Here is a 27823-nt window from a genome sequence, read left to right on the forward strand (position 1 = left end):
TATTTGAAGAAAGAAATAACAACAATCATACATGAGATGGACTAGTCCAAATCAATTTCGTAGGGAACATTGAACAACACGTTCAAAATTCTTCGCCTTCGCAAGAAAGGAAGACTTATCCAATTTCAAGGTTTTTTTGTAATTCGGAATGCTTAAAACGAAATTACGAGAATAATTTGAAATAAAGTACATCGTTTCATGGCAAGTTGAGCATACTTCATCCACCCCTGTGAGCATGCCCTATAGAATCGACCTGTCATAAATGTGTCAAGTGTCAAAGGGGCATGCCGTACGTGCGTATACGAGAGGTATCACAAACTTCTCACTGTCCCTGGAAGTGTATTGTGCAGGCCGTGCTGTGCATGCAGTCCGAGCAATTAAGTTGATATCATTCACGAGAGCAGGAAAACTGAAGGTGAGGCTCACTTTAAATTAATGTATGGTTTTTAGTTTCGACCGATGGGTGTGTTGTTGACATTTGATTCACCTAAGAATATTTGTTATCAAAGATGACATGAAACCCCATACTATATATTTCTAAAAGCAGTGAATCTAAAGTTTAATACCGGTAATGATGGCAACAATTTACTCGAAGGATATGAAGGGAGTACAAATTTGGGGTAGAAAACCTCAATTTTGGTATTTATGATAACAGTTAATTAAAGTAAAAAAACTTAATACTACTTTATAAACTTTAAGATCTCATTCGATACTATACTAGCGGAAATGTTGAAAAAACGACAATTTTGTTTTGCATTATTTATTCTCATTTGTAAGTGGCAGAGGTTGAAAGACGTATTCAAAAATGCTGAAAATCATAATAAGCAAAATTGTAATGACTCTTAATTCAAAATGTAAGAACGTTATTGCCAAACAAAATTGCCGTTTTGATATATAGTATTTAAAGAATATAATGTGAAAATTTGAGTGAATGCAACAAGAGAAAAAAGAAGACAGGAAATCACATGATTTGCATAAATTTACACTTCTTTCTTACCCAACTAAAACTTACAACTGCTTTAATATAGGGTTCACAAATTCATGAAAATTAAGTGATTTTAACAAACTGTTCTGTGTTATGTGCAATGTCATCTTAAATTGGAGGAGAGTCCAAATATCAATTAACCCTTAGTGCCATTTACCAACGTGACTTTTCCAAAGTATTTTCTGAGATAGGCTGCAGGGCCAGAGTACCAAGCACACATATGCGCATCAACAAAGTCGGGGGTAGGGGGTGTTGAGACTGGAGGTGACTATGAGCATTCATGGCCAAGGATGAGCTGACAACTTCGGCACGTGTCTCAATATTTATGAACCCTTACCCCTCTCACAAACATGACCTCCATTTGAAATGAAAACACAATTACCTTCCACTACAGGAGTTAATTTTGATGACTCTTTTCTTCAGGAATATGCCCATTGTTTTGTACTGGGGTCCATTCATATTCCAGGTTTTATTTATAAAGAAGGGCCTTTATGGACGTAAGAAGACCAATGTTGCATAAGACACATAATAATTTGGACCAACTTACTTCCAAAACAGTAAATATACGTTCATTAAACAATCAATGTGAGAGAGTGCAATAGGGCCATGTTTTAAAATATAACTGTCAACAAAATGTCTGGTGGGACTTCAACATTTCACCTCAAATTCAACTGGCTAGTAATGTAAAAAAAAGATTTAAAACTTTTCGGAAAGTAAAATAATTTTAATAATGGAGGCATATTTTTAGCAGATTTTTTGTGTTTTTCGTTATTCATAGTGTGCATTCACAGACTGTAACAAAAGTTTTTACTGACAGGTTTGAATAGAGTTCTGATGCAAACAGCCATGCAGCTTGGTTTGGTCAGTAGTCAGGTTCAAACAAAGCATGTGTTAGCAATTGCTGACGTCATGGCATGGGTTACCTGACAGAAATGTAAACAGACTAAAAGCACATTAATACGTATCAATGACAAAAATGTCTCTAAAATGGAGTAAATAATAGGTCACTGTGACCTTCAGACCAGTATACTCAAAGGCAGCCAAATGCCAATTCAATGATATCACAACGTTAGTTGCATTTTTTCATGTTATCTTTTATATTTTGTCAGGTGTGCAAGTACAACTATAACCCTTTTCCTGCCAGACAGTGTTAAGACTATTACTTCCCCCTCAGCCAAGTCAGTAAAAAGCGGTATTGAGCCAAAACATGACGTATTTTCACCCGCTTGGCTTGGTATGTTATAGCATCTTTAGTCCAAAAAAATCAAGTTTACAGTATTTATGTTTTCAACAGCCTTCAAATGTACAGTATTATGTTAAAATACACCATATGGAATATGCTGTTTTCAATTAATTTTAACCATCTTGACCTGGTGGTGAAATATGGACTTGGCAGGAAAAGGGATAAAGATGTTCACAACTCATCCTCCTCTACAGCCATTGATATACCTTCTTGCCAACCAGTTTCCGCTCTCTACTGTCCCCATGGCAAAACCTCCTACAGCCCCTCTCCCCTCCTTTTTCAACCTTGTACATTACTAGTATCCATCATGCTGTTAACATTGCATGTGCAATCAGTTAACAGTTTTTTGTATGCTTGTTTGTATTTAATTAATTTATCATTTGTCATCTTGAACAGTAAAATCTTCTATTGCACCATTTGACCATAGACAACATTATCTTACTCATTACCTGCTGTACTTCCATAGCCCACAATTTTCCCCACAACCCAAAATCACCAGGGGAAGTTGTCCCCTACTGAACCTCAGCAAAATCACAACTTGCCTACTGGATATTTTGCGTCAAGTTGCCAAGAAGAAACTATTCCTTGCCTTTTGATGGTAGAAAAAAAATTATCAACCCAGCAAGAACTGTGTTTGATCGCCCAGGCTTTTTGATCGCGACAAGACACCATATATTGATACCCCCAGGTAAATTAGGATTAACTGGCACCCCTACTCTGAAAATGGCAAATTTTAAAAGACATGTAGGTGCAAAACAAATATAGAACAAAAACACCAAGCCTTAGGCTTGTCAAATCAATAATTTGTTTCCAAGAAACTTCAATTGAAACGTCTGCCAAAGAATGCCACATGTCTACTGGTAGTTGAAATAATATACATGTATAACCATTAGTGAACCTAAATTAGAAATGTGCTTTTACCAGCAACAGCTTGGTTTGAATTTATTAAGTGACACATTGTCTTTGAAAATGCAGACCTGGTTTAGCAGCATTATTTTCAACATTTTTCTCTGATATGACAATGCTGATTAATTATGCTATAAATGTATTTAATTCTTATTGTTAAAAATGTATGTGACTTTGTAAAGCTTAGAATCTCATGGACATTAGCATCATTATTATTTCATGGTGGTGTAAGAAATTTATAATTACACATCTCTAAATCAATGTCTGCTCTGAAAGAAAACACAACACAACACAGTTACGGTAATAGACACAATTGAGTCAGAATATATTAACAAAAATGATCACAGCAATCAAACCGACACTAGTTTGATTTTTGATATACTCTATTTGAGATTGAATTACTGAGACTAATGGCATGAGACTTGCCCTCCAACATACCTTGTAAAGTTCAAAAATAATTTCCAAGTAATGGACAGTCTCTGACACCTTTAGCCATTTTAAATATATGCAAAACTTTATGAAATGTGAATATACAAACAACAGACTATCGCAGTGACCATGATTATATGAGTGAGAATATACAACAAAATGATAAACTCAGACCAGACATGCTCTTATCTCTGTGATAACAAATTGATTAACAATTATGTAATCACAGGGTTTTTTAACAACAATCCTGTTATCAATATAATCACATCAGTTCAGGTGAAAATTCCAATTATTCCTAAACTGTGTAAATATGTACATTTAGAAAAGGAAGAGAAAGAGAAATTATCTGGACATATACTGCTTCATAATCCACTAATAACAGCTGGTAAACTTCATGTGAACTTCCAAGCTTTCATTACTTAAAACACTGTTCCTCCATAAATTCAGGTACAGAATAAATAATAAGCAATGGCGATGTAGTGGATTTTATTTCCCTTAAATGGACCGAATGGCTTAAAACAGAATGAATATTTTCCTGTCGTTGATGGGTCCTTGCCCTAAGCTGACTGAGTACAAGTCATTGTGTACAGAGTGCAGCTTGGGCAGTGCTGTGTACTGGTAGCACTGAAGTGTATGCAGTACCGGGTATTTGTCATACTAAAAGCACACACTAAGTGTTTTGTTATTCCACACTGACCCTGATTTACCATTTGCATAAATACTGTGTCAGTTGTCATACCTCTTTACAGTAGCTGTCCCCACACCTAATGAGATTCTTTTTCCATTATTAGGGCTTACATTATTTTAGAAAACTTTAAAAGACTTGCCTGCAAGTTAATAACCTCTCTTGAGAATATTAGTGATAACTCGACATGGCATGGAATCTTTATGTGTGTTTGACAGACAATGAAAGGCAGTATCGGTAAATTTCTGTTATTTTAATTATCATCTAAAACCAGGCATGAGGGAATCAATGTCAGGCGTGTTACAGAGTATTACTGCATGTATATTAAGATAACTTTTAAATGAATTGAAATTCCCTTAAATTCTAATATGGAAGAATTCTTCCATATGTAGTGTGTAACAGGCCTGACATTGATTCCCTCATGCCTATTTTCATTGAATCATATGATAAAGAATTGTACAGTATTAATGGAAACACTATAGTGTTGTGCATGTTGATCATCAAAAGATATTCCTGCATGGCTAAAAGAAAAGGCACAGTTAGGGTCATGCCAAACACTTGTGAATTTCACGCCATCACTGTAGGCACAGTGAAAGGTCAAAATGACCTACAAAGCTCTAGTAGTATCTACGATGGTATATTGACATATCATATTGGCTTACTAGTACTAGCTAGCAAATCAAATCATTGAACATTTCTTGGTGTTTTTTTCGCACTTTTTTGTCTCTCCTGTCTCGCCCCTCTATGAGTAGTGGATTAATCCATAATCATCAACATAATACAATAACACAACCATAGGAAAGTGTTAGAAGCCATTCAGGTGTTTCCATTTTCCTATATTTGTTATCACAACTGAACCCAAAGTAAATAGGAATGACGTAATGGATATTCATGGTGAATAGACATACGACCTTCAAGGCGACTTCAAATATTGTAGCTATGCTTGAGACAGGCTAATTTTTGCTAAACTGCAGAGTGGTCTGTGTGCCAATTTGTGTGTCAATAAGCTGATAAAAGAATGTTACTTATTAATCAAAAATGTATGTTCTATACAAACATGTATATTTTAAAAATATGTTGATCATTTGAAATTATGTTGATTGACAATGATAAATTAATTTTCATAGTGCAATGCCAGTACACGATGCCTAGGACACTTCCAGGGCTCGAAATACTTTTTCTAACCACCTGTCCACTGGACAAGTCAAAATAAAAAGTACCTGTCCCAGTGAGAAAAGTACCTGTCCAAACTGGCATAATTTATTCTAAGAATTCAAACTATACTAATTTCAATTCAATTCAACAAACTCATGTCTGTATCGTATGCAAACTGGTGTAACAGCGCCCTCAGTGTCGAGATAGCTCTGAGAATCTCCCAATCTAAGAAATTTGAGACGGACTATAAATGAATCAACATGGCTGATTCCTGTAAACAGTGATTAGATATTATCGAACCTTCTTTTACTTTTTTCTGACTTGTAAATATCCAAATAATGATTTTCAAAATTTTAAAAGGTACATAAATTTAAACTTATGAATATTTGCTGTAGTCATAGATTGAAATAATGGTTGCAGGCTGAAAAAACCTACCTGTCCACTTGGACAAGTACTTTTCAAAACTACTTGTCCCAGGCCAAATTTCACTTGTCCGGGACAGGCAGACAGGTATTATTTTGAGCCCTGACTTCATATGAATTTTCTTGACAATTTTAACTGCAAATTAACAGAGATGTATGACAAAAGTTTGTGATAAAAGATCTTATAAACAACAACAAAATCTATGCAATTTTAAAATATTCATCCGTGCATAACATCCCTGATTTCTTTTAATGTAACTAATTAAAACATTGAAGTTTTGTTCTGAATCCATGGTATCTCCCAAAATACCAGTATCACTATGCCAATATTCAGAACAATAAAAAATATTATGTAATTTGATATTTCAAAACTTACCATTTTTACCGGTATATTGAAGGACTGTAATTTAATTGAAATAAAATGAAACTAAAGTGTGTGAACTGCAAGTTTATATCTATACTTTTAACTAAATTTGACTCAGCAGCTTCAAACTACATGTATTTTCCCCAAAGTCGCTGTAAACAGTTCCACACTCAGCACTTTACCGTATGAATGGCTTTGGGACAAACCATGGTGCTGAAACCCTTTTGGAAATGAAGATATGACAGTAACTTTACAAGACATGGCCAGTACTGTGTCAATGCAATGGGTATAGGTATACACTGTGTTTGTATATAAGTTTATCACTCTCAGAACCTAATGTGTCCATTTCCATTTTGCTGTTACCTTATCCAGAGGTGACTGATAGTGCTGATGTAATTCTGACTCATTTGTTGCTCAAATTTATCTTTTCTCTCACTGACAGAAGAAGCCAGCATGGGGTTTGGAAGCTCAAAGCCACAGCCACTTCCAGAGAACATGAAAGCAGTGATTGTAGGAGGGGGCTATGGCGGTGCACAGATGGCCCGAAATTTACAAGGCAGATGTCAGGTTGTCCTCATTGACCCAAAGGATGCCTTTCATCACAATATGGGAGCTTTGAGAGCAGCTGTTGAGCCAGGTAAAGTAGTTTGGGTAAAATGTTCTAGCAGGACATCTTGCAGAACTGTAAGTAGGCTGCGTCACGGGTGAAATCATGAGGAACCATGGTGAAATTCATCTTTGAAATATTTGCAATTATTGCAAAAATGTGTGTTTTTATACCTGTTTAACTTACCTCAGTAGTATTGAAGTAATAATAGGCAGATGAAGTGTGATTAATAACTTGGAGAGTTCATTGAGGTAGAAATCTAAGGTCAATCATGTATAAGTTTGAAAGAAACTTGACAAAATTGATGGTGTGTTTATAAGGCCAATACCTTTAATGTTTAATGTTTTTTCCACTAGTTTTGTTTTTAATAAAAATGTTGCTTTTATTTCATGTCAACTACAATTTCTTGTTCTACTCCCCAAAGTGCATTGATATACACAGTATTCAGCCTGTCAACTCAACCTGTACATGTGTAGACTGCATTGTCATGGTTTACATGTGAATATCTGGTCCAGACTGGAATTGAAACATAAACTATAACAGTGCATTTCACACATATACAAGCTGTTGTTGACAACGTTAATAGTAGGTTAATTGTTTCAACATGCTCTGGAAAGTTGGACAAGAAACTGCTGTTGACATTAAAAACAAAAAAGTGAAAAAATCACCAAAAGATTTGATGTACTCAGACTAACCAACAAAAGGAGGAAGTAATGGAAAGGAAAGGAGAGGGGATTTGATTGGATATACGGTTTAGGTGAGATTCTATAACAGTTGAAAATCTTTTTCTTTCTCTCTTGCTCACTAACATCACTACTGTTCTGTTCTGATCCCGCTGTTCCACTTTTATCACTCTATATTCACACATTTTTTCCAGGTTTTGTATTAAAGACCCTCATACCCTATAAAAAATCATTTGGCGATAACTTCAAGCGTGGTTTAGTGACGGCGATTGATCCAGACAACAACTGTGTCACTCTGGAAAATGGTGAAAAGATCCCATACACACATCTGGTCATTGCCACTGGAAGTGCCGGGCCATTTCCCGGGAAACTTACATCGCCAATGAACATCAGCATGGAAGAAGCAGGAAAGATGTATGCTGGGATAGCCAAAGAGGTGAATTTAATCATCATATGGTAATCATCATTTCAGACTATACACATGATTCTTACAGCAGTTAGCATCAAACAGTTGGCAATTTGGGATCTAGCCACACTGTCCAAATTAGGGAGTTACCAACACAATCATGAAGAAATCAACGCTGTAAAAGTTGAAACATTGTCTGGTAGGTCATACATAGTCAAAACAACAGCATGAGATCCACATAAACAACACTTGCAAATTATGCATTCTGAACAGTTTGCGGTGTGGATGTGTGATGTATGTGTTGTTTTGACTATGTGACCTCCTTTAATTAATCATAATATTTCAACTTTTGAAACATTAATTTTTTTGTCATTGACTGACATTACCACCTGGACGATCATTACACTTGATAGTGTTGCAACTTAATGTAGACAGTACAGTACGTGTAGTTCCTGCATTGCCAATGGTCAATTAAAAACTACTGCATGAAAACGGCATGTATATAATATCCAACAGTACGTTGCATTCCCTGAGCACAACACATTTGGTATTGCCAACTCAGCTACAGTGTTTATGAACAAATTCTCAATTTTTTCCCAAGGCATATTAACCGTACTATGAAATATTGGAATTACCAACTTTTTTCTGTGGAAATTTACTATTATCAACTGTTTGGAATACATGACAGGGAGTTTGGGTTTTTATTAAGTGTTCTCGGCTGTTACATAATAACTAGGAATAAAATACTGAAAGCAGGGTTGTATTAATAACATTTTCAGTTCGCTTTCATGTTTGAGTTGTTTTATGCATGGTAGAGTTCATTTTGGGCTTATTTAGATGTTACTTCTGGTCAACCAGGGAATTGATAATTGCATTCAGGACTATATAAACACAGTGAGTGCCACCTTTGATTCTCCATACTTCATACTCAAGGTTACCTCACACTTAAAATTTTCATCAGATTGCAGATGCTGAGAATGTTGTGGTGGTTGGTGGTGGTCCTGTTGGTGTTGAACTGGCAGGGGAGATTGCTACAGACTACGCTGGAAAGAAGAAAGTCACTCTGATTCACCCACATGACAAAATTGCAGATCCAATGACCAATGAGAAATTTCAAAGTACTTTGAAAGGGCAGCTGAAAGACTTGGGTGTAAATTTAGTACTAGGTGAATATCAGCAACACTGTCTGTTTGGTCAGCCGAGTGTAATCATATTTCATAAAAAGTGAGAAATATTTTAATAACACAAATGACTTCATCAAGTTTCTGCTAGTATGTTAGTGTATAAAATTAGAAATGGATGATGATCAAGGAAAGTAATGATTCCCTCTTATCTGAATTCGGAAGAAAATTTAAATTTTTTAAGGATTGTCTGAGTAAGCCTGTAGTAGACAAGTTATCTTTTTAGAAATCAAAACAATTTTTGAAACATGTTTATGATATGCTTTGCAAAGATGAATTTTCTTATATCATGGTGTTGGCTCTCTGATATCAAGAAGAAAAATCAGGGGTCACCATCTAAAAATTTGGCACCAGAAAAATAAACTGCATTTGATTTGCAGATATTTGAATATCAAAATGGCCGCCATCCCTGATTTAACCCTATGGGAAGGAACTGAATGTTAGATTTTCATGAAAAGAAGTCTGAAAATGTGATATTTTACTCTAAGAGCTTCGAAATGAGCCAACCTAATTAGTAGATCAGAAAAGTATTGTAAAAATTTGAGTCTGGATGTCTGTTCCTGAGAGGCATTCTACCGTTAGTAGAAATATTCACAGTGTGCTGTGTGTATCTGTAGAAGAAGTTACACCAAAAGCAACCTGTCATTTGCTTTGTTTATACATAGGTGAGAGAGTCAGCAATCTGAAGTCATTGCCGCTTGGTTACACCACCAACACACTCACTACTGTCAGGACTGACAAAGGCCAAGAAATTGAAGCTAATTTGGTTCTCCCGTGTACTGGTCTCAAAACAAACACTACTGCATATGGGACAAGCTTAGGTATGAATTGCTGTAGTCTGTAGTATGCAACACGACCACCTACACAATAATTCTATGATATTAACCCTTCAGGCCTAAACCCCTATATATAGGAGTAGTTCTGGTAAGTTAACAGAAAGCCAGGCCTGAAAGGGTTAACCCATTGCACCTGACCCCTGGTGACCTATGATGTCACACAGACATTTTTTTTCCGAGCCGGGTTCAAAGGGTAAAGATACTGAAGAGATTACAGCAATAGCGCTGATCACAAATGACGTCATTTGTCTTTCATTTATATGCAAAAATGAATATTTGTCCACATTTCCCGCAAGAATGACGAAAATAAAACTTGCTGGTGTTATAATGGATACTAAAAGTCACACTAATGTATGGCTCAGACTAGAAAGTTGTAATAACAGTCACACATGCAAACAATGACATTTGTCCAAATCTCAAGCAGTAGTGTCCGAAGTTGCGCACATGCAGATATATTCAGTAACAAACCTGAAATTGCAATCAGCGCTATGGTAGCAGCGATGCAACATATTTGCAAGAATATATTTCTGATACATGTGTCAAAAATATATGTTCAAAGTAGCTGATAGAATACTAAATTTCTGTATTTTTTATACATATCTATTATTAAAAACCATCACATATGTAAACCAGTATTTTATCAATTTAATTCAATGAGAACTGGTAAATCAATACTGTATATTCAAATATCTGAGTAAAGAGACCTTGAAGTGTAGTTACATGTATGTTGCTCAGAAACTGACTTCACTCAGTGAAGTACTTTGACCAACAACGGTTGCCATTACATTTTCAGGTGACAAGATGGACACCAACGGTCGTCTCAAGGTCAACGAGTTCCTCCAGGTGAACGGTCATAAAAACATCTATGCCATCGGAGACTGCGCTGATGTGAAGGAGACAAAACTTGCATACAACGCTGGTGTACACGCTGATGCTGTGACCAAAAATCTTGAAAATGAAGCTGCTGGCAAAGAACTCAAACCGTATAAGCCAGGTAAGTGAAACCGGACTAAAGAAAGCCCCATAGATAATGATGAATAATAAACACAAATTTCGACTTGTGAAAAATCCATGAAACAAACAATTTTTCAGAAATTTTTATTGCTTATTTTAAGTAATAAGCACTTTTCAATTTGATCGTAGGGGAGAGTAATTTGAAGAGATTAGAACACTATCTTCAGTTTCAGTGCAGTGAAAGCTTTGTTAATTGCATCTATGCATCCGTAATACTCAGGTTTCCAGATAGTACAGGTGTTCAATACTTAATACACATTGTATTGAATCTTGTGTCTATGCAAAGTATAATTATTACACTCACGTCTCAGCTTCCTTACATGTACAGTCACAGCTACTATGAATGATTTTCTATGTATATTTACCACTCCTCTATCAGATAAATATCACCATTTGGTCATCAGCCAATAACCTACCAATCTGAAGTATAGTGTATCAACCACAACTGTTCCCTGTTCAACATGCTAAGAAAGGAATATCATTTAACCCTTTCACCACCATGGTTTGGCCAAGACCCATTGTTATCAATAAGTGTAGACCTGTTTACTGAGAATCTGAGGTGAAAGGTTATTCCTGTCTGTTTCAAATGTTAAGCAAGCCTATTGTATTCTTTAGCAGATTTGGCAAATACATATATATAGCGGTACAATGGGTTTGTGTCTTTGCACTCTAATCACAATATGACCTTCCACCCAACTTTCCTACATAAAGGTACAACTTTGCCATCAAAGACAATAGAATTGAACAAAACCATGGCAGCGACAGGGATGAGACTTTTGAACTTGATGGCATTCCACTTTCTGTCTTGTAACAGGTGGTTTCTTTATGGCATTGTCATGTGGTCGTAATAATGGTATCATGACAACAGGTGGATATGTCATCGGAAGTTTCATCGCCAAGCGTATCAAGTCCAAAGAAGTCTTTGTTCCAATGACTTGGAAGAAAATGGGACAGCCAGTCCCAGAAGTCAAGTAATCAGACAGAAAAACATGAAATGTTTTGTTTTATTTATTTTAGTAATGTTTTAAAGGGTTTTAAGATGTACTAAATTTGTATCAGTACAAATCTTCAAATTGCAAGAGACTATAAGTGTATAGGACAACTTGTTTCTTTATTGTGGGATTTTTGGAAGACATTTTTATTACCACAAACTGTGATAGGTAAATCTTATATCAAAACAAAAGAGTTGGTTCGAATTGCTTACAGATTGCAGTGTTGTGAAAATTACTACAGGCACTGATATTACCAGGTGGTGAGTATCAGTCAGTTTGAGTTAGTATAGAGACAAGGTGTTACAAGGTTTTTCTTTGACAGTAGTTCAGATTGGCAGAGACACTCTGCATACTGTACATCATCTGTAATAGAATGATACTTTAAGAAATTCTAAAGGAACAATCAAAACTCAAATTGTCAATCATTCTCGTTGAGTGACTATGGCCAAAGTAGCATATTACCAGCATTTTCTTGCAGAATTTTGAAAGATTTTATGCAGCTTTCCTCCCATGCAGGATGGGTCAGCCTGATTGGTTTGAATTGATACCAAATGATTAGAATGATGAGATTTGACATGAACATGGTCATAATGACACAATTTGACCTTGGCATGGTTCAAATTCTGTCTTTGATGACACTAATATAAATGAAAGAAAAAGTTAAATCTAAGTCATTTTAATATTTACCATTGAGGAACAATCAGCAGCCAAGGAATCATGCAAAAATCTCACTTTTTGCATAGTTTTAACTGACTAGGTGGCCAGTAAAGTTAAACATGGGCTGACTTTACTTGTTAGTGTTGTGTTGCAATTTCTGCATATGAGCTGAGGAAATCTGAGTTCAATAAAGTGCATTTTCAGACTAAAGAGGGCGCTATTCCATACGGAATGCCTAATCGAGCTTCAGTCAGCGCCCTTCCCTCCAGGGAAGTCTGCAGAATGAACATAATCAGTGTCTCCATTGCTAAACTAGTGTCATTGGTTAATTGCTAAACTACTTGATACAATTAATGTCTTATTTATGGTGGCTTTTGGTCTTAGATCCTTGTGTCTTCTAAGATTGTAAACAGTTTTAAAGGACTATATCTTTTTAAAGGACAGTTTTAAAGGACTGTATCTTTTCTATTGGCCTGAAAATCTATTCCTTTTTCGTAAGTAGGAATTTTTAAGTATAATGCAGATAATTTGAAGAATTTTAAGGTTGTACACATTTGAAAGTGGATAGTAGCATTTCCAATAGATATACAATATATTCCTGCATATAACTATCAATTTTTAAAATTTTTTGAAGTCGTTTAGGAGGCGAAGACTGAAATATAAGATACAAAGCTGCCGGTCCTTTGACAATTTACCCATGTTTGAAAATTTGAATGTACAATCACTAATTTTCTGAAGAGTATGATTCTAATTCATCTGTTTTTCCTCCAATTTCTCATCCAACCTTCAGATTATCATTAATTCTGGTATGTGTTAATGGCCAACTCAATGGGTTTTCCTTTCAAGATGCCAATATTAAGGTAGAATGCACCTTGAAACTGACAGTTTTTGACCTTTTGTTGGAACTTTCCTCAAAGCAACTGTAAAGTACTCACTTTCAGTATCGAGAACACAAATCAGGAAAAATCATGCAAAGTTTTGAATTTGGGAACAACTTGCATTCCCCAATGTTCACAGCAAACAATGGAAATATTTCTCCAGATAAGCGATTTTTTGCCAGCTTTTGCTACTTTCAATGTGCCAAATATTTCATGCATGATATTGCCATATATTGTATTGTCAAAAAATGCATGATATCATCTGTAGTGAAAACAGCAACAAGTACATTCGCAAGTCAGTATACTTTTCAGGAAAATACTTTTGATCAATGTTTGATATGGTTGCCATGGCATTACCAGTAACATAGCCATTTTATAAATTTCAACATATTTATGTTAACGTATATTTGGGGAACAGAAGCTGTAGTTTTGATAACTTCTGCATCACACATTTGTTTCTCATACCAGCTACCAGGGATATGATTTCTTCCTGTACACATTTCTGAAACCATTTCTGTATAATTACGCAATAAAGCACACCCAGCGATTTTGACCAGTTCACGACATATATGCACGAGCAATAGCGAGTGCATATATGTCGTAAATGGTCAAAATCGAGTGGTATACCTTCGCTGGGTGTGATTTATTGCTATTATATCATAACAGTATATTGACATTTTGGCGTTGAACATCATACAAGGTATTTTCCTCAAGCTGAGAGCTAGCACGTATGCCAGCCGTTGTATATCGCCAATAGACCACGGTTCCTTTCGCATCTCGACCAATCAGATCGCTGTATTTGCGCCATCAATATACTGGTATGATATAATATTCAGTAAATCATGGTTAAAAAGGCTTGACTTGGGCTTATCAGCCAAGCCTGGTACATGGTTTGTAATGTTGACATTTATTGACATTGTAAATTAGTTTTATTTCAGAAAAACACACTTAAAGAGTGAATGATTATGAAATCAGTCCAATGGTGCACCGTGCTATTTACAGCAAGAATTGTTATGTTCTCAGTATTATAAAATTATATTGAAAAATATATTAGAAGTTCCAGCTTCTAAAGAATATGTACAAATGTGACACTTTGAAATCTACTGGGAGAGTACCAGTATTTTCATTGATTTGTTTGTTTTCAATTACTCTTTTAATATCGGTGCCAAATACTGAAACTTTTTTGGGCTATCTGCTTGAGTCACGCAATAAAGTGAAACCAGTTTATTACAGACAATTCCATACTACACAGATGACAATCCTCAATGCAGATGACCTATGGAAAACAAATTTTGCCATTCTTGCTGAAAATCTGCCCTTACAAAAACATACCAGTAGATGACAAACTCATACAGTCACATTCATGTGTGTATTGTGTGTACAGTGTGTTTATGATGTGCACTATACATGTACATGCAGCTAATCTTCATAGCTATAGCAATGCAATTCTTCCTGTTACTATTGCTGATCTATGTATTCATGACTGATAGTCAACTTTGTCACTGAACTTTGAACTTGTGACCCCAATGACAGCAAATTGTTCCTGGAATGTAACAGGTTTATAAGTGACTTTTTATCATATTTAGCTACTTTGAAGATTTCTTCTGTTCATCTGTACATTCAGCCTGCCAGTAAACATAAATGTAATTTTATCGCTCAGAGGTCAGCATTCCCCATCAAAACAGAGTACCTAAAGTATTTCCTATTTTAATCACGCTGTGCCATATTAATAAAAGTTTATACTTTTTATAATATTTACTGTTGTCAGAAAGGTTGGTATATATGTTTTAGAATATTTCAATGGTTTATTTTATCTGTAGTGATGTTCAGTGGGTTACTGAAATAAATGATAATAGAATTTAACCAGGATGGTTGTGTTTTGTGTGCTGTAACAACAATTACCGTAGGTTATGTGTAAATGGTCACTACCAGTGCCAAACAATTGACCAATTACACGTCATCTTTGAAGATAGACGCATCACCAATGAGAAATGCATTCTGCTGCCTCAGTAATAAGTGCAAAACTGAGAAATGCTGGGCCCACTCTGAGCAGTCTGTAAATAAACATAATCCTAGTGATTCATAGAGGGCCCTTTAATCATAAATGACTGTTCTTCATCAGGGAGATCATGATGTGTACTTCAGCTGTGTCCTTTCTTTACTTTCGCAAACAACTGCATGATGAAGAAATTAAAAAATATTTTCAATCTTAAATATTTTACCAACAACTACCAGTAGCATATATAGTGGATGAACATTGGCTGTAATGATCAGAAAACCTTGGTTTGATATTCGTTACATAACTGAAACGGATGTTTATTAATTGACAGCTGCCTGTCTTGTTTAAATGCTCATTGATGATAGACTATATTAAATTATTCATGCACAATTTATTGCAATTTAATGTTTCTATAAAGCAGTTGATATTTCTGACTAATAGAACTAGGAAACAACTTTTCCATGTTACTTGTGTCTTAGAATACCAAGTATTCAGAATCTAGTACTAGGATACTGTGTTTTTGGATTTGGTAATTTGATTATAACGTATTTTAATTAAAATCAAGAGAGTTTAAGACATGTTGCCTCACTCATGAAGACTTTTGTCAGAGTTTTAACATTAGCCTACAGTTTTCAGTATCTTAAGTACAATTTTGCCACCTGAGTCATTAAAGTCTTAGGCAGCCAAGCATATTTTCAATATGGTGGCTTTCTATTGTTAAACAAGAATACAGAAGTGAAAATAAAGTTTAAGGTTATACAGGAATTTAATGCAAGAAATGCTTAAAAAGATGAAAAGATGAATGAGTTTAGCTAGTTTTCAGAACAAACAGAACTTTTTGCCATGACAGCAATTACATTTGTGTTAAAATTATTTATGAGATTATAGAAGTATTTATGAGATAACTATCAAAAAACTCTTCCTGTGGTCAAAAGTAGACTTTTTTACCCACTATACAAATCAACTTAATTACGTTTGCCCCCCCAGCACAACACAGAAGCTATTTGTGGTAGCATGAATTGCACACTATACTGATAAAATCACTCAGGAGACCAAGAAATCATCCTTCAAATGTGAATAAAAACACAGGTCAAAAAATAGACAAACAGAAATTCATCAATTTTGATCAAGTTCACAGTGTTCATACAATCAGACAGTGATCTTCAACATATACAACTTATATACATCTGAAAACTGAACCAATAAAGTTCTTCATCCATTGTATTGAGATTCGGTTTGCACAAAGAGAGAGAAAAAAAATCAAATATTTAATGAAAAATATCTTCTTTAAATTACTGAATCTCTAAAGGTTATGTACAGTTCAAATCTTTCCAACTTATGCCCTCTATGGTATGTAATTCAGTTCAACATGGGCGGCTAGATTAAAGCTGTCAGTGTGAGCTAGATGAAGATTGGTATCTGAAGAAAACTCACTGATAGTTATATATAGAGCACTGTATTCTATGATTATGTAACATTAATGATGTCTTTTTTGAGCAATTAATACTTCCCACAATGCTTATGAACACCTTTTGCATACATTAAGGTAGAATGCGGCTCAGGACAGATATTTGGTCTCTTATTTTTTGAAAATCAAAAATTTTATTTTTTCCCATAGAGTTAAAACAGGGATAGTGGCCATTTTTTATTGCAAATATTGGTAATGTTAAAGGGAAGTTCACCAAGGATGATTTTTACATATGTGGTAGCTCTGTGGTCATTTACCCCAGAAAAGCTATTTTCACCATTTATAACTCGCCCGATTTTCTATGAAAATGATAAAAATAGTACAGATAGAGTTGCCCATGTAATTTGAATCATGGGAAAAAGCCCCAAGCTTGGAGCTTGCATCATGTGATATGGAAGGGACCATCTTCGGATGGGTATGGCCCCCACATTGTCCACTCACAGTAGTACAGTAGTAAACAGCAACACAAAATCTGACAGTGGACAGTTTATTATAAGTGATTCACCGTTTATGCAAGGATACTCAGTATAAACAAAAGTTATGTTAATACGCACAGCCTGGTTTGAGCCTGGGTGAGTGGACAATGCCATACCCATGGGAAAATGGTGCCTTCCATATCACATTATGCAAGCTCCAAGCTTGGCGCTTTTTCCCATGATTCAAATTACATGGGCAACTTCCTGTACTATTTCTATCGGTTTTGTAAAATCGTGCAAGTTATAAATGGCGAAAATAGCTTTCAGTTTCCGGGGTAAGTGACCACAAAGCTAGCACATATGTAAAAATCATCCTTGGTGAACTTCCCCTTTACTTTGCACTGTGATCCTTGCTTTATCCTTTATTTGCTACAAGAATGGTTGAAAGTTTCACCGAGGACAGTTTGAGCAAAAGTTTAAGGCATTCTCTCTCAAGGCATGCTTTATCCATTACATGTTCAAAGTGATTTCACTTTTCACACTTGCTCTGCAATGATGAAACAAAAAATTTAGAATGCCAAAAAACAAACACACCTATATAATTTCGTAAGCCAATGATAATGCACAGAGTAAATATAAAACTGCCAATTAACAGCTTGTTTACATTTTCCAAGTATTTCACATGTCTTTCAATTCTGATTTGTCTTTGTTTACTGTTGGTATCTTCGGTGCTTTCAGTCCACGATCCTTGAAAAATCTTCCAACGAACATGTCCTTGCTCTTGACAGTCTTGGTTGCAAATGCTCCAAAGGTCAACGAACTGATTTGGAAGACTCCTCCATTGCGACCTATTGATACCAGCATCACCGGTCCCCCTGTCAATCAAGGTTGATGACACAGAGCAACATTGAGGAAAACTGCATGCAAACAATAATTTCTGCATGTAAACTAATTTATTGTCAATAAACAAATTATGTGTTCTCTGTTTTCATACATTTGTGAAAATTTGTTTTCCATAAAAATAGAATAAAGGCGTCTATTTAATTCTTGCAAAAATAAGTGAAAACTGAATGTCACTTTTTTGGGCAATATAGTGAAAAATCAAAAGCAAATAATACCCAAGACTTAGAAAATTCTTAAAGCCATAGAATTAGGGTCTCTCTTATCAAAACGATTGTTTCCTTAGTGACTTCTGAGTGATTTTAATGCAACACTGAAAATAACTTTTATTTGTTTTCATAGGATAGCTTGAAAGATATGAAATAAGAATATTGTTGAAAATATTGAAAATGCTTTGAGTAAATGTGAAACCCAATAAATCTCTCGGCACAGTACATATTTTGTATATTTCAGCCTCTTTTAAACTCTTCCTTGTAGAGAACACATCAACACTGCAACTTCTCTGGAAACAACGGTTTGGTTCTGGAGACTGTGCCACACTGACTAAAACAAGCCGTGCAGACCGGATGATGATCAGACAGTATCAAACCTATCTCAGTGAATTCTGGTGCATTTGCAGAAAAGTGGAGCATATCTTTTCTTGGGGTTTTTTATCAGCTTAAAAGCGACTTTCATTACAAATAAATGACCCTGGAAAAATGTTACATAGCAACACGGTGTCGTAGTATCACATCTACTGCCCTCCTCGGCCAATTTCATACCCCTCTCCCTGTAATACATGAACAATTGATTGTCCAAGTATATGTGATAAAACCACAGGCACTCGTTAGCTGGGTAGTCTGCTAAGAAGCTCGATTTTCGGATCGATCTATCGATCCCGTAGTCGATATGCCCGCCACTGGCATATCGACTATGGGATCGATAGATCGATCCGAAAATCGATCTACTTAGCGAGACTATCCAGCTAACGAGCGCCTGTGGATAAAACTGAGGATGAACAGCAGCAAACATCATAATACTCACTCGGTGTGTATGGTTTCCGCACTTTGCCCTGATATTCCCGGATCAGATTTTGCACAAAAGATTCAGCATTCAAGGCAGCCCGGTATGACATCTTTGTTTCATTCATATCGCAGCAATCGCCAATGGCAAAGACATTTGCGCAGCCCTCCACCTCAAAGTATCCATTGACCTTCAGCTGACCTTTGTCGTTCATCGAGTTACCTTCGTATGAAAATATTCAAAAGCTTTTTTATCATTTGCACTTTCGTATATGGGAACTTTTTGAATGGATGGTGTGAGTGTCTTCACATCGGGAAAATTTATGCAACAGCATGCAAACAGCTTGTTTAACTAAACTTCAGATGAGATTACAGTAATTTATGTTGTCTTTCATTTGCGTATTAATGGCATCGTCATTATCATTACCTTGGCGTAACATTCAATGTCAATGTTTCAGCAGTCTAAAAAGTATAAACGGTCTGATTCCTATTACGTTGATTGAAAACTACACATATTCTACTGGGTTTCTGGTACGTATCATAAGCTATGTGTCAATATCGTGTCACAGCAGTCAGACCATAGATGTTAATGATTAGTCAAGTATCTCTATAGATAGCTTTCAAGAATTAGGTTTCAAGACTGTGCAATTAAGTGGAGATAGGTATGACTGAAACTGACATCTGCTTACTATAATATCTCCAACTAAATGTAAAATTGCAGTTTGGAGATAACTAGCGATATCTGTTAATATGTAAATTATTTTCATCAAAATGGCCACAGTGGACGAAAATGATATGTATGAGAACTTAGAGAATCCTTACAAAGAGCATCAGCATAGGCTGCAGAATTTGTTTGATTCCCAGTGCAGCGGAACACCAAATCTGCCTGAATCTCTGCCCCTCTATCTGTTCTCACTGTGAACTTCTCGTCTGTCCTATGCTCGGGTATCTCATCCAAACCAGAAACTTTTTCACCTGAGAATGTGAAGCAGAGGATCATCTTTGAAACGTCTTGAGGGGACAATCAACTTTTGATACGATTTGCATAATATCATGCTGTAGAACAATAGCATTTTCTTCTCCTTCGTGATTAATAAAAATTTTTGTTGAATTAGTAGATTTTCTGATCTGTCAGATAATGTATGGAATGAACTTGAAAATATTTTACATTCAAACTTGGTTGCTCTATTTTTAGGGTCAGTGCAACGGATTGTCAGTTTTCTTATTTTTTAAAGAGTAACTTTCTTGACACCGTACCGGTATGTTGTTTATAAATCTGCCAACAATAAGCCAGTGTAAATAAAACTGAAAATTTCAAACCTAGTATTAACTTGACACCCAGTCGCTCCAGTTGTTTTCGAGCGTCTTTCACAACTTTGTCGCTGAGGTCCGGCGAAATCAGTATCTTTGCTGAGTGGACAAGCGTCACGTCTTTCTCTACGAATTCAGTTTTGATCTCTCCGGCGAGCTCAACTCCAACAGCGCCCCCACCGATGACGACTATACTACTGGCGGCTCTAATCTGAAAACGAGCAAATGACAAGGTTTCCCATATGCTTAGCTGTGGCGTAATTTTCTCTACTCGAATGTGCCACTTATTTCTTTGTGATATTTGACCCTAACGACCATTCTTGTTATTAATATAAAGTTGCATGACTTAATTTGGTATAAAAATAATTGCCGTTACTTGCATGTATTCTATTCGTACCTACCGGCAACAAAAATCGATTTAAAATCGATACATTTGAAAGATAATATACATGAATTTATCTCACATTACGCAAAACGCACAATATAACATAAGAAGAGTTGCATTTTCTCAAGTTGATGAATGATTGTGTTTATAGCTTTTACATATTTTGGAAATAACATCGAAACAATATTCTCGAAGTTTGTCTGAACTGGACGGGTAAATTACATTAGTCATTATCTATATTTACCTCTTGATACTGTTTTTCATACATGGCGATGCCTTCCTCAATACTAACATCTAGAGGAAGTTTCCCTGGAAACGGTACGCTGCTTCCCGTTGCTAGGACCAAGTGTGTGTACTGGATCTCCTCTTCCTCGTCATCCTGGTTGCCATGGGTTGCAACTTTCACTTTCTTGCCCCTAACATCGATGCTGGTAACCAGACCTCGTTTGAAGTTGTCAGCGCTGAGCATCTGGCTGAACGGTATGAAAGTATAGTCTGCAAAACCTGGCCGATTTCAAGAACAGTGAAATCGAATTTCGTTTTTTTTTTAAACTAACGACAAAGCGAGGATTTAAATACGCTGTTTGAGGACATTTATAGAGAAATATACAGTTTTTCTAAAGACAGTACTAACAGCAATTAAAAACTATCTACTGTTGATTGACCAATCAGAGTGCTCAATTCAGGGTGTTTTATTTACTCATAAAGCCTTGGTCACCAAATTCCAGAAACGAATGACAGCGCCGTAGTAAAGTACTGTCCAATCAAAAGTGAACATGTCATATTCTGTAGACATCTGGTACGTTTTAATATTCAAATTTGGTAACACAGTGGAAACCAGCTGCAACACAAAATCTGCTGTGCCCTAGGGCATTTATATAATGTGCCCTAGGGCATTTATAGGATGTTCCATTACATTGGAAGGCTATTTCACAAATAAAAGTTTTAATTCATATCCTAAACATGTTACATTGACAAAGGGGACGGTTGACGTAAACACATTGAAAACGAAAATATATCAGTTAGGGGCGAAAGTTTTTAAGTCGGATAAAACCCTCGTACTCGGGCTCTTCTGGTATAAAGTCCAACCCTACGATAAAATGTCTCGGCCTGCGGCCTCGACATTTTATCGTTGGGTTGGACTTTATATACCAGAAGAGCCCTCGTACTCTGGCTTTATCCTATACAAAAACACATTTAAAACCCACGTCCAAAAAGTAGTACAACACATAAAATACAGCTGGAATATTCTTCTTTTATTAATTTACTATCTTAATTTACTTTACTAAGACCCTTAAAATTCACTAGTGATTACTATTTCTTCATTGATTCCTTTCAATTTCATACCACTTGTATTTTCGCTGATTTTGAATTTTGTTTTCGTGCATTACAAAGCGAATTCATTTCCTGGAAAGAATATGTGTTGTATATTTCATATCCCATGCGACGTACGCACATCGACTTGGAAGCCAATGTCATAAAATTTTCATTGAAATTCCCTGTTTGTGAAAAATAGCACAGGTTTGTTAGCCCTATTTGTTATCTTACTCAAGAAATTCGTCGAACAAATTTGTTCAGTCAGGCATCATTTTAGCGCCACTCATGCTTTCCACTTTACGCGGACGGTTCCTTGTGGAGCTACCCGTGCCGGGATTAAAATAATATATCACGGGAGTGTAGCAAAAATATACAACTATGATTTGGAAGAAGAATGATTATTGTGTTTTTAATTACAGTAGTCAAGTCACTTTTCAACAATCAACGGACCTCAAAAAGCTTACCTGCTTGCACGGAAGCCCGCAATGCTGCAACATTGTTATGGATACCGTCTCGTCCGTCAATCAACGTAAATGGACACTTCCCTTTCAGCATTAACGCCACCTTCAGGCCGGCAGGTCCGCCTCCAACTATGACGACGTGAAGGTCCTGTGGGAGCGGTGATGACGACGAGGAGTTTCCCATGGTGCAGTGTGGAACGAAGAGGCCGAATATGTACCAGGATAGCAATCACTGATATTGTTTTCCCATGCCAGACACGAATTAATGCCAACTGCTCTATTTCTCCTTAAAATGGAAAGCACAGATATAAATATAAAGCGAAATATGTAAAATTGTCTCGACCTTGCGCTCTCCGGTTTGTTGTTCTTGGTCGGAGTACTGTCAGTGGAAGCCGTCTCCATAGTAACGCGCTGTTGCCATGGTACCGGCTTTAAAGTAGGTCTATCTGATCATCATAGTTGCGAAGAATTCACAGGTTATGACATTGCCATCTCTCTCTCTCTCTCTCTCTCTCTCTCTCTCTCTCTCTCTCTCTCTCCTCTCTCTCTCTCTCTCTCTCTCTCTCTCTGCGCATCCACCTGCGAGGCATTCACAAAAAGTGCTTCGTCTATATTGTAAAATTGATTAATTTCATCAATGCCGATCTTGGATCCCGCCCACTCGATTCGATACCACATCAGTAGTTGAACTTGCCAATGACACTGTTGCGCTGTGCTTGATTTATTAAAATGTTCCTGGTATTGATTGTACATTAACTTTTAACAGCGACGTTTAACGCCCTCTTTAACTTTCAAGACAACCCGGTACCACAATCTTCAAGGTTACTTTTACGTTTCTTTGCATGTTGTGTGGGACTTCTACTATGTACCCCAAGCATGTCAAGACTGCAAAACATTTTTTGCGTCGCTGCGATGTGTCTCTACCATTGGCAGTGATCACCATGTTACATACCAATATCGATATCGTTACACACATAGGTGATTTGACAGAGTGCGAAGGCATTAACTTGGATGACTGGAATGACGTATAAAGCTGATTTGCAGCAGACTGTGTCGTCTGGCTGAGGTCAACCCCCGGGGTCAACTACTCTTCCTTTTTTGTGTAAATACAACGTCGTACGATACGTCATAACGTAGACGTTCTGCTGGGACCGTGGTTGCGAGTAAACATTTTGCTGACTAATACCATTGACCCCCAGGTACAGAACACGCCCTGTCCAAGTGCGTCAGACAAGAAGACATCGTGTTTTAACCCTCGTCGAGCATCATCGCGGTGATAGCTGTACTTGAAAACACCCCTTTTCGAAATTTTGCATTTTTTCCCCTGAAGAAGGGTATGGCAAGTGAAGTTGTGTTGAAGTTGAGTGCAATATTTGGATGTAAACATGACAGGGAACGTACCTCTGTATGTCAGCAGCAGTCCAACATCATCATCGTCGGCCGACTTGTAGGGCCACGCCACGTGATGCCCGAAGTCCAACAAGTTATTGATTACTGACCCAGTCCGTATAGTTTATCTGTAAACTGCACACAAACTATAGGTCATAGGTCCGTGTCGTTACACACGGTGAGGTTTTAATACTAGTCTGCGTCCAGCACGTTTGGCGTTTACCAGGCAGGAAAGTAGCGTAGGATGATATCTAGGTTAGGTCTAAATTGTGTGCATCAAAACAATGATTCGTTGCATATTTTACGTGTCATTAATACTAGTTTTGACACACGCAGCTGGGCAGATATGACTAAGTTTTGAACGTCGCACTTCGTAAGTAAATCTTTGAACGTTTTACTTCGATATTCTGAATTGGATATTAAGAAAAAGTGCCAATTCATCGCATCAAACATGCGTCTTGACAAATATTTCTCAAATCCTGAGAGATCAGCATTTAACTACAAACATGACTCATCAATAGGAAAAGTACAAAAGTAATTATTCCCCGACATTACCAATTTTGCTTGTTCATATATTAATTTGTTTTTGACTGTTTTAAATCGAGCAAAAATCAGTCGCAAATATTGAAAGCTTTTGTGTTAACGCTTGAATTAGAGATCGGTTTCAGTCCGTTAACGTTTTCCCATAGTACTATTTTTGTGGATATTTGCACAAGGTGGAAATTATTACATTAGTTTTATTACATCGTTTATGGCGCAAATAAAGTTATAATTACCATTTTCATCCAGATATAACGAGCTCTCTTTGATAAAAACCCAATAAATAGAAAATATGTGGATTATTTCACCGTCATTGTTTTAGGCAATTATCCCAACACAGTTATAATTATTATGAATTACATGCTTTCGATAGCATCACTGACGCGCATCAACCAACTGAAATTAAACATGTTTACATCATGTTATGGTGTAAGTTTTGGCGAGATGTGTGCTTCAACATTAATTATGAGTGAATTTTATTCACATTCCCCCAAAAACTAAAGGTAATTTAAAAATAAAGTACCTGATATTGCCTTTGCTCGTTGGATTTAAACAGACCTGAGCACAAAGAGTGCAATTTTAATTTACTATTTTCAGTGAAAAATTACCTCAGTGTTGTAGTTTGTCATACCTGAGGTTTGTGCTGTTTAAGCAATAAAGCACACCCAGCGACGGTAAAGCACGAGATTTTGACCTGTTCACGACATATATGCACGAGCGATAGCGAGTGCATATATGAAGTGAACTGGTCAAAATCTCGTGCTATACCGTCGCTGGGTGTGATTTATTGCTGTTATATCATAACAGTATATTGACATTCTGGCGTGGAATGTCAAAACAGATTTTTGCTCAAGATGGGGTTGCGCGTATGCCAGCCGTGGTATATCGCTAATATACCACGGTTCTTTTCGCGTCTCGACCAATCAGATCGCTGTATTTGCGCCATCAATATATTTCTTTTATAATTTTCATATTTTCCATAATATTTTTCATATTTCTTTATTATCGTTAATGACCATATGTTCATATAAAGGTTGCTCGACAGTATAATTCCCGAGACTGTCTTTCGCCCAGTTCAAGTGATACATTCTTTATTTATTTATTTATTTATTTATTTATTTATAATATTCATCCACAGTGGACACGATACGTGTACCGACAAAGGATAGGATGACTGAAACAGGTGCGAACCACCTATACAAAGCCAGTCACCCTAATGAAATGAAATATGTACAAATGAAAAAAGCAAACAACAATAACATACAGGAGATAAAAAATGAAGAAAGTCTAAAACAAATCAAATAAAATCTACATAGGTCTACACCTGCTACACAGACAACGAGAAATCCACGTACAAGTGTTGTCTGGATCAAAACAGTTATAAAATTTATCCCAATACCATTTCGCTCAATCTTACTCTAAATGTACAAAGTGAAGCAGTGGTTCTAATTGTCGCCGGTAAATTGTTCCAGAGAATGACAATTCTATTAAAGAGAAGGTGTTGGAAAGTGACAGTTTTACAATGGTTTCTATCCAGTGCATTTGTATCAGCACTAGAACGTGTATTAATTTTAGATGGGTGAGTTTTGACATACTTATGAACATTTAAAGAGTATTTCCCAGTAGTGCATTTATAAAAGAAAATCAGATCAAGAATCTCCCTGCGAAATGACAACGGTAAAAGGTTTACAGCAACTAATCTTTGTTTATAATCAATGTCAGTGGGATAATTAAGAATATACCTTGTTGCTGCTCTTTGGATTTTTTCAATTTTTACTAAGTTGCGCTTAGACTGGGCTGCCCAAACGACACTTCCGTACTCCAGATGACTACGCATTAGTGAACAGTAAAGAGCTTTAAGTGTTTTAGAGTCACATTTATAGCCACAAGTGCGCTTGATCATGCCAAGCAATCTATGAGATTTCATGCAAATACGATCAATGTGAGTATTCCAATTCAAGTCGAAAGTGAGATCAACACCTAAATCACAGTATTTTTTACTGATGCTAAGTCATTACCATTCATGATATAATCAGAATTCAGAAAATTTTTACATCGTGTAAAGTGGAGGACATTGCACTTTCCTGTATTAAAAGTCATACCCCATTTGACACTCCAGCTATAAAGAGAATGAATATCTCTCTGTAAAGCTTCACAATCTTGTGAATTTTTTATCACACGAAAACACTTGGAGTCATCAGCAAAGAGAGCTAAGGTAGTCTTAGGAGATACACAGACGGGCATATCATTGACATATAATAAAAATAAAAAAGGACCCAAAATGGATCCCTGGGGAACTCCTGAAGGAACAGGCAACCAATCTGAGCATTCACCTTCAACTACCGCTCTCTGTCTTCGATGTGACAAATAATTAGAGAACCAATTATGCAGCATACCATTAAAGCCAAAAGAATGCAACTTATTTAATAATTTGTCATGAGGTACTTTGTCAAATGCCTTTGAGAAGTCCAGATAAAGCATATCCACCTGTCCTCCTTTATCTAAGACTTCTCCGATTTCATGAACAATTTGTACAAGTTGGGTACTACATGACTTCCCCTTGCAGAAACCATGTTGTAAACTATATATCTTTTCAGATAAGATTGGATAAACTCTATTGAATAAACACCTTTCCATCACTTTGCTGGCTGAGCTCAACAAAGAAACAAGTCTATAATTACAAACGTCTTCCCTCAGACCTTTCTTATACACAGGAATAACATTAGCATGTTTCCACTGTGATGGTAGCTTTCCCGCATTCAATGACATGTTAAAAAGGTCACACAGAGAAGGGGATAACTCCCTGGCACATTCCCGAAGAAGACGGGGAGATAACTTGTCATTGCCCACAGCCTTATTGGGATCTAAATTTTTAAGAACATTGTAAACTTCATCAACTGTAAAAACACTCATCGCTTTGATAAAATTTGTGTGCGATCTGTGATAGCCAGTAAGCTATAATGTGTGAGTGCTTTTAGTTTCGGGGATGGGCAAGGCAAGCCATTTATACAGATCAAGCAGACTACCCAGCGTACGAGCGCCTGTGAGTGGGATCATGGGAGTGCTTCACGAACTTTGCATTGTGTGTGTGTGTGTGTGTGTGTGGGGGGGGGGGTGATGTGATGTGATGTGGGTGGATGTGGGTGTTTGCATGCGTGTGGTGGGGTGACAGCCAGAATAGTTGTAACGAGTT

General features: G+C 36.5%; 2 protein-coding genes across 2 annotated transcripts; one reads left to right on the top strand and one right to left on the bottom strand.

Annotated features, from left to right (window-relative positions):
- The first annotated feature begins 253 nt into the window (after nt 1-253).
- On the top strand, nt 254-15306 carry LOC139118462 (ferroptosis suppressor protein 1-like). The gene is made up of 8 exons (XM_070681756.1): nt 254-415; nt 6632-6826; nt 7674-7915; nt 8847-9051; nt 9732-9887; nt 10696-10896; nt 11731-13959; nt 14001-15306. Exons 2-7 carry the CDS (start codon nt 6643-6645, stop codon nt 11889-11891), a joined length of 1149 nt encoding a protein of 382 aa, XP_070537857.1. The 5' UTR covers nt 254-415; nt 6632-6642; the 3' UTR covers nt 11892-13959; nt 14001-15306.
- A 2448-nt stretch (nt 15307-17754) lies between these two features.
- LOC139118461 (ferroptosis suppressor protein 1-like) lies at nt 17755-22982 on the bottom strand. The gene is made up of 6 exons (XM_070681755.1): nt 22705-22982; nt 21168-21427; nt 20548-20749; nt 20050-20202; nt 19250-19450; nt 17755-18201 (listed from the first exon to the last, which is right to left on the bottom strand). Exons 1-6 carry the CDS (start codon nt 22883-22885, stop codon nt 18005-18007), a joined length of 1194 nt encoding a protein of 397 aa, XP_070537856.1. The 5' UTR covers nt 22886-22982; the 3' UTR covers nt 17755-18004.
- Nucleotides 22983-27823: the final 4841 nt, after the last annotated feature.

This window comes from Ptychodera flava, chromosome 19, assembly GCF_041260155.1.
Source record: "Ptychodera flava strain L36383 chromosome 19, AS_Pfla_20210202, whole genome shotgun sequence".
Lineage (NCBI taxonomy): Eukaryota > Metazoa > Hemichordata > Enteropneusta > Ptychoderidae > Ptychodera > Ptychodera flava.

Coding starts and splice junctions, on each gene's coding strand:
- LOC139118462 (XM_070681756.1), top strand. CDS start 6,643: ATGGGGTTTGGAAGCTCAAAGCCACAGCCACTTCCAGAGAACATGAAA. Junction 6,827..7,673: donor GAGAGCAGCTGTTGAGCCAG/GTAAAGTAGTTT, acceptor CATTTTTTCCAG/GTTTTGTATTAAAGACCCTC. Junction 9,888..10,695: donor TGCATATGGGACAAGCTTAG/GTATGAATTGCT, acceptor TTACATTTTCAG/GTGACAAGATGGACACCAAC.
- LOC139118461 (XM_070681755.1), bottom strand. CDS start 22,885: ATGGGAAACTCCTCGTCGTCATCACCGCTCCCACAGGACCTTCACGTC. Junction 20,203..20,547: donor GGGTGTCAAGTTAATACTAG/GTTTGAAATTTT, acceptor TCACATTCTCAG/GTGAAAAAGTTTCTGGTTTG. Junction 19,451..20,049: donor AGCCTATGCTGATGCTCTTT/GTAAGGATTCTC, acceptor TTTCATACGAAG/GTAACTCGATGAACGACAAA.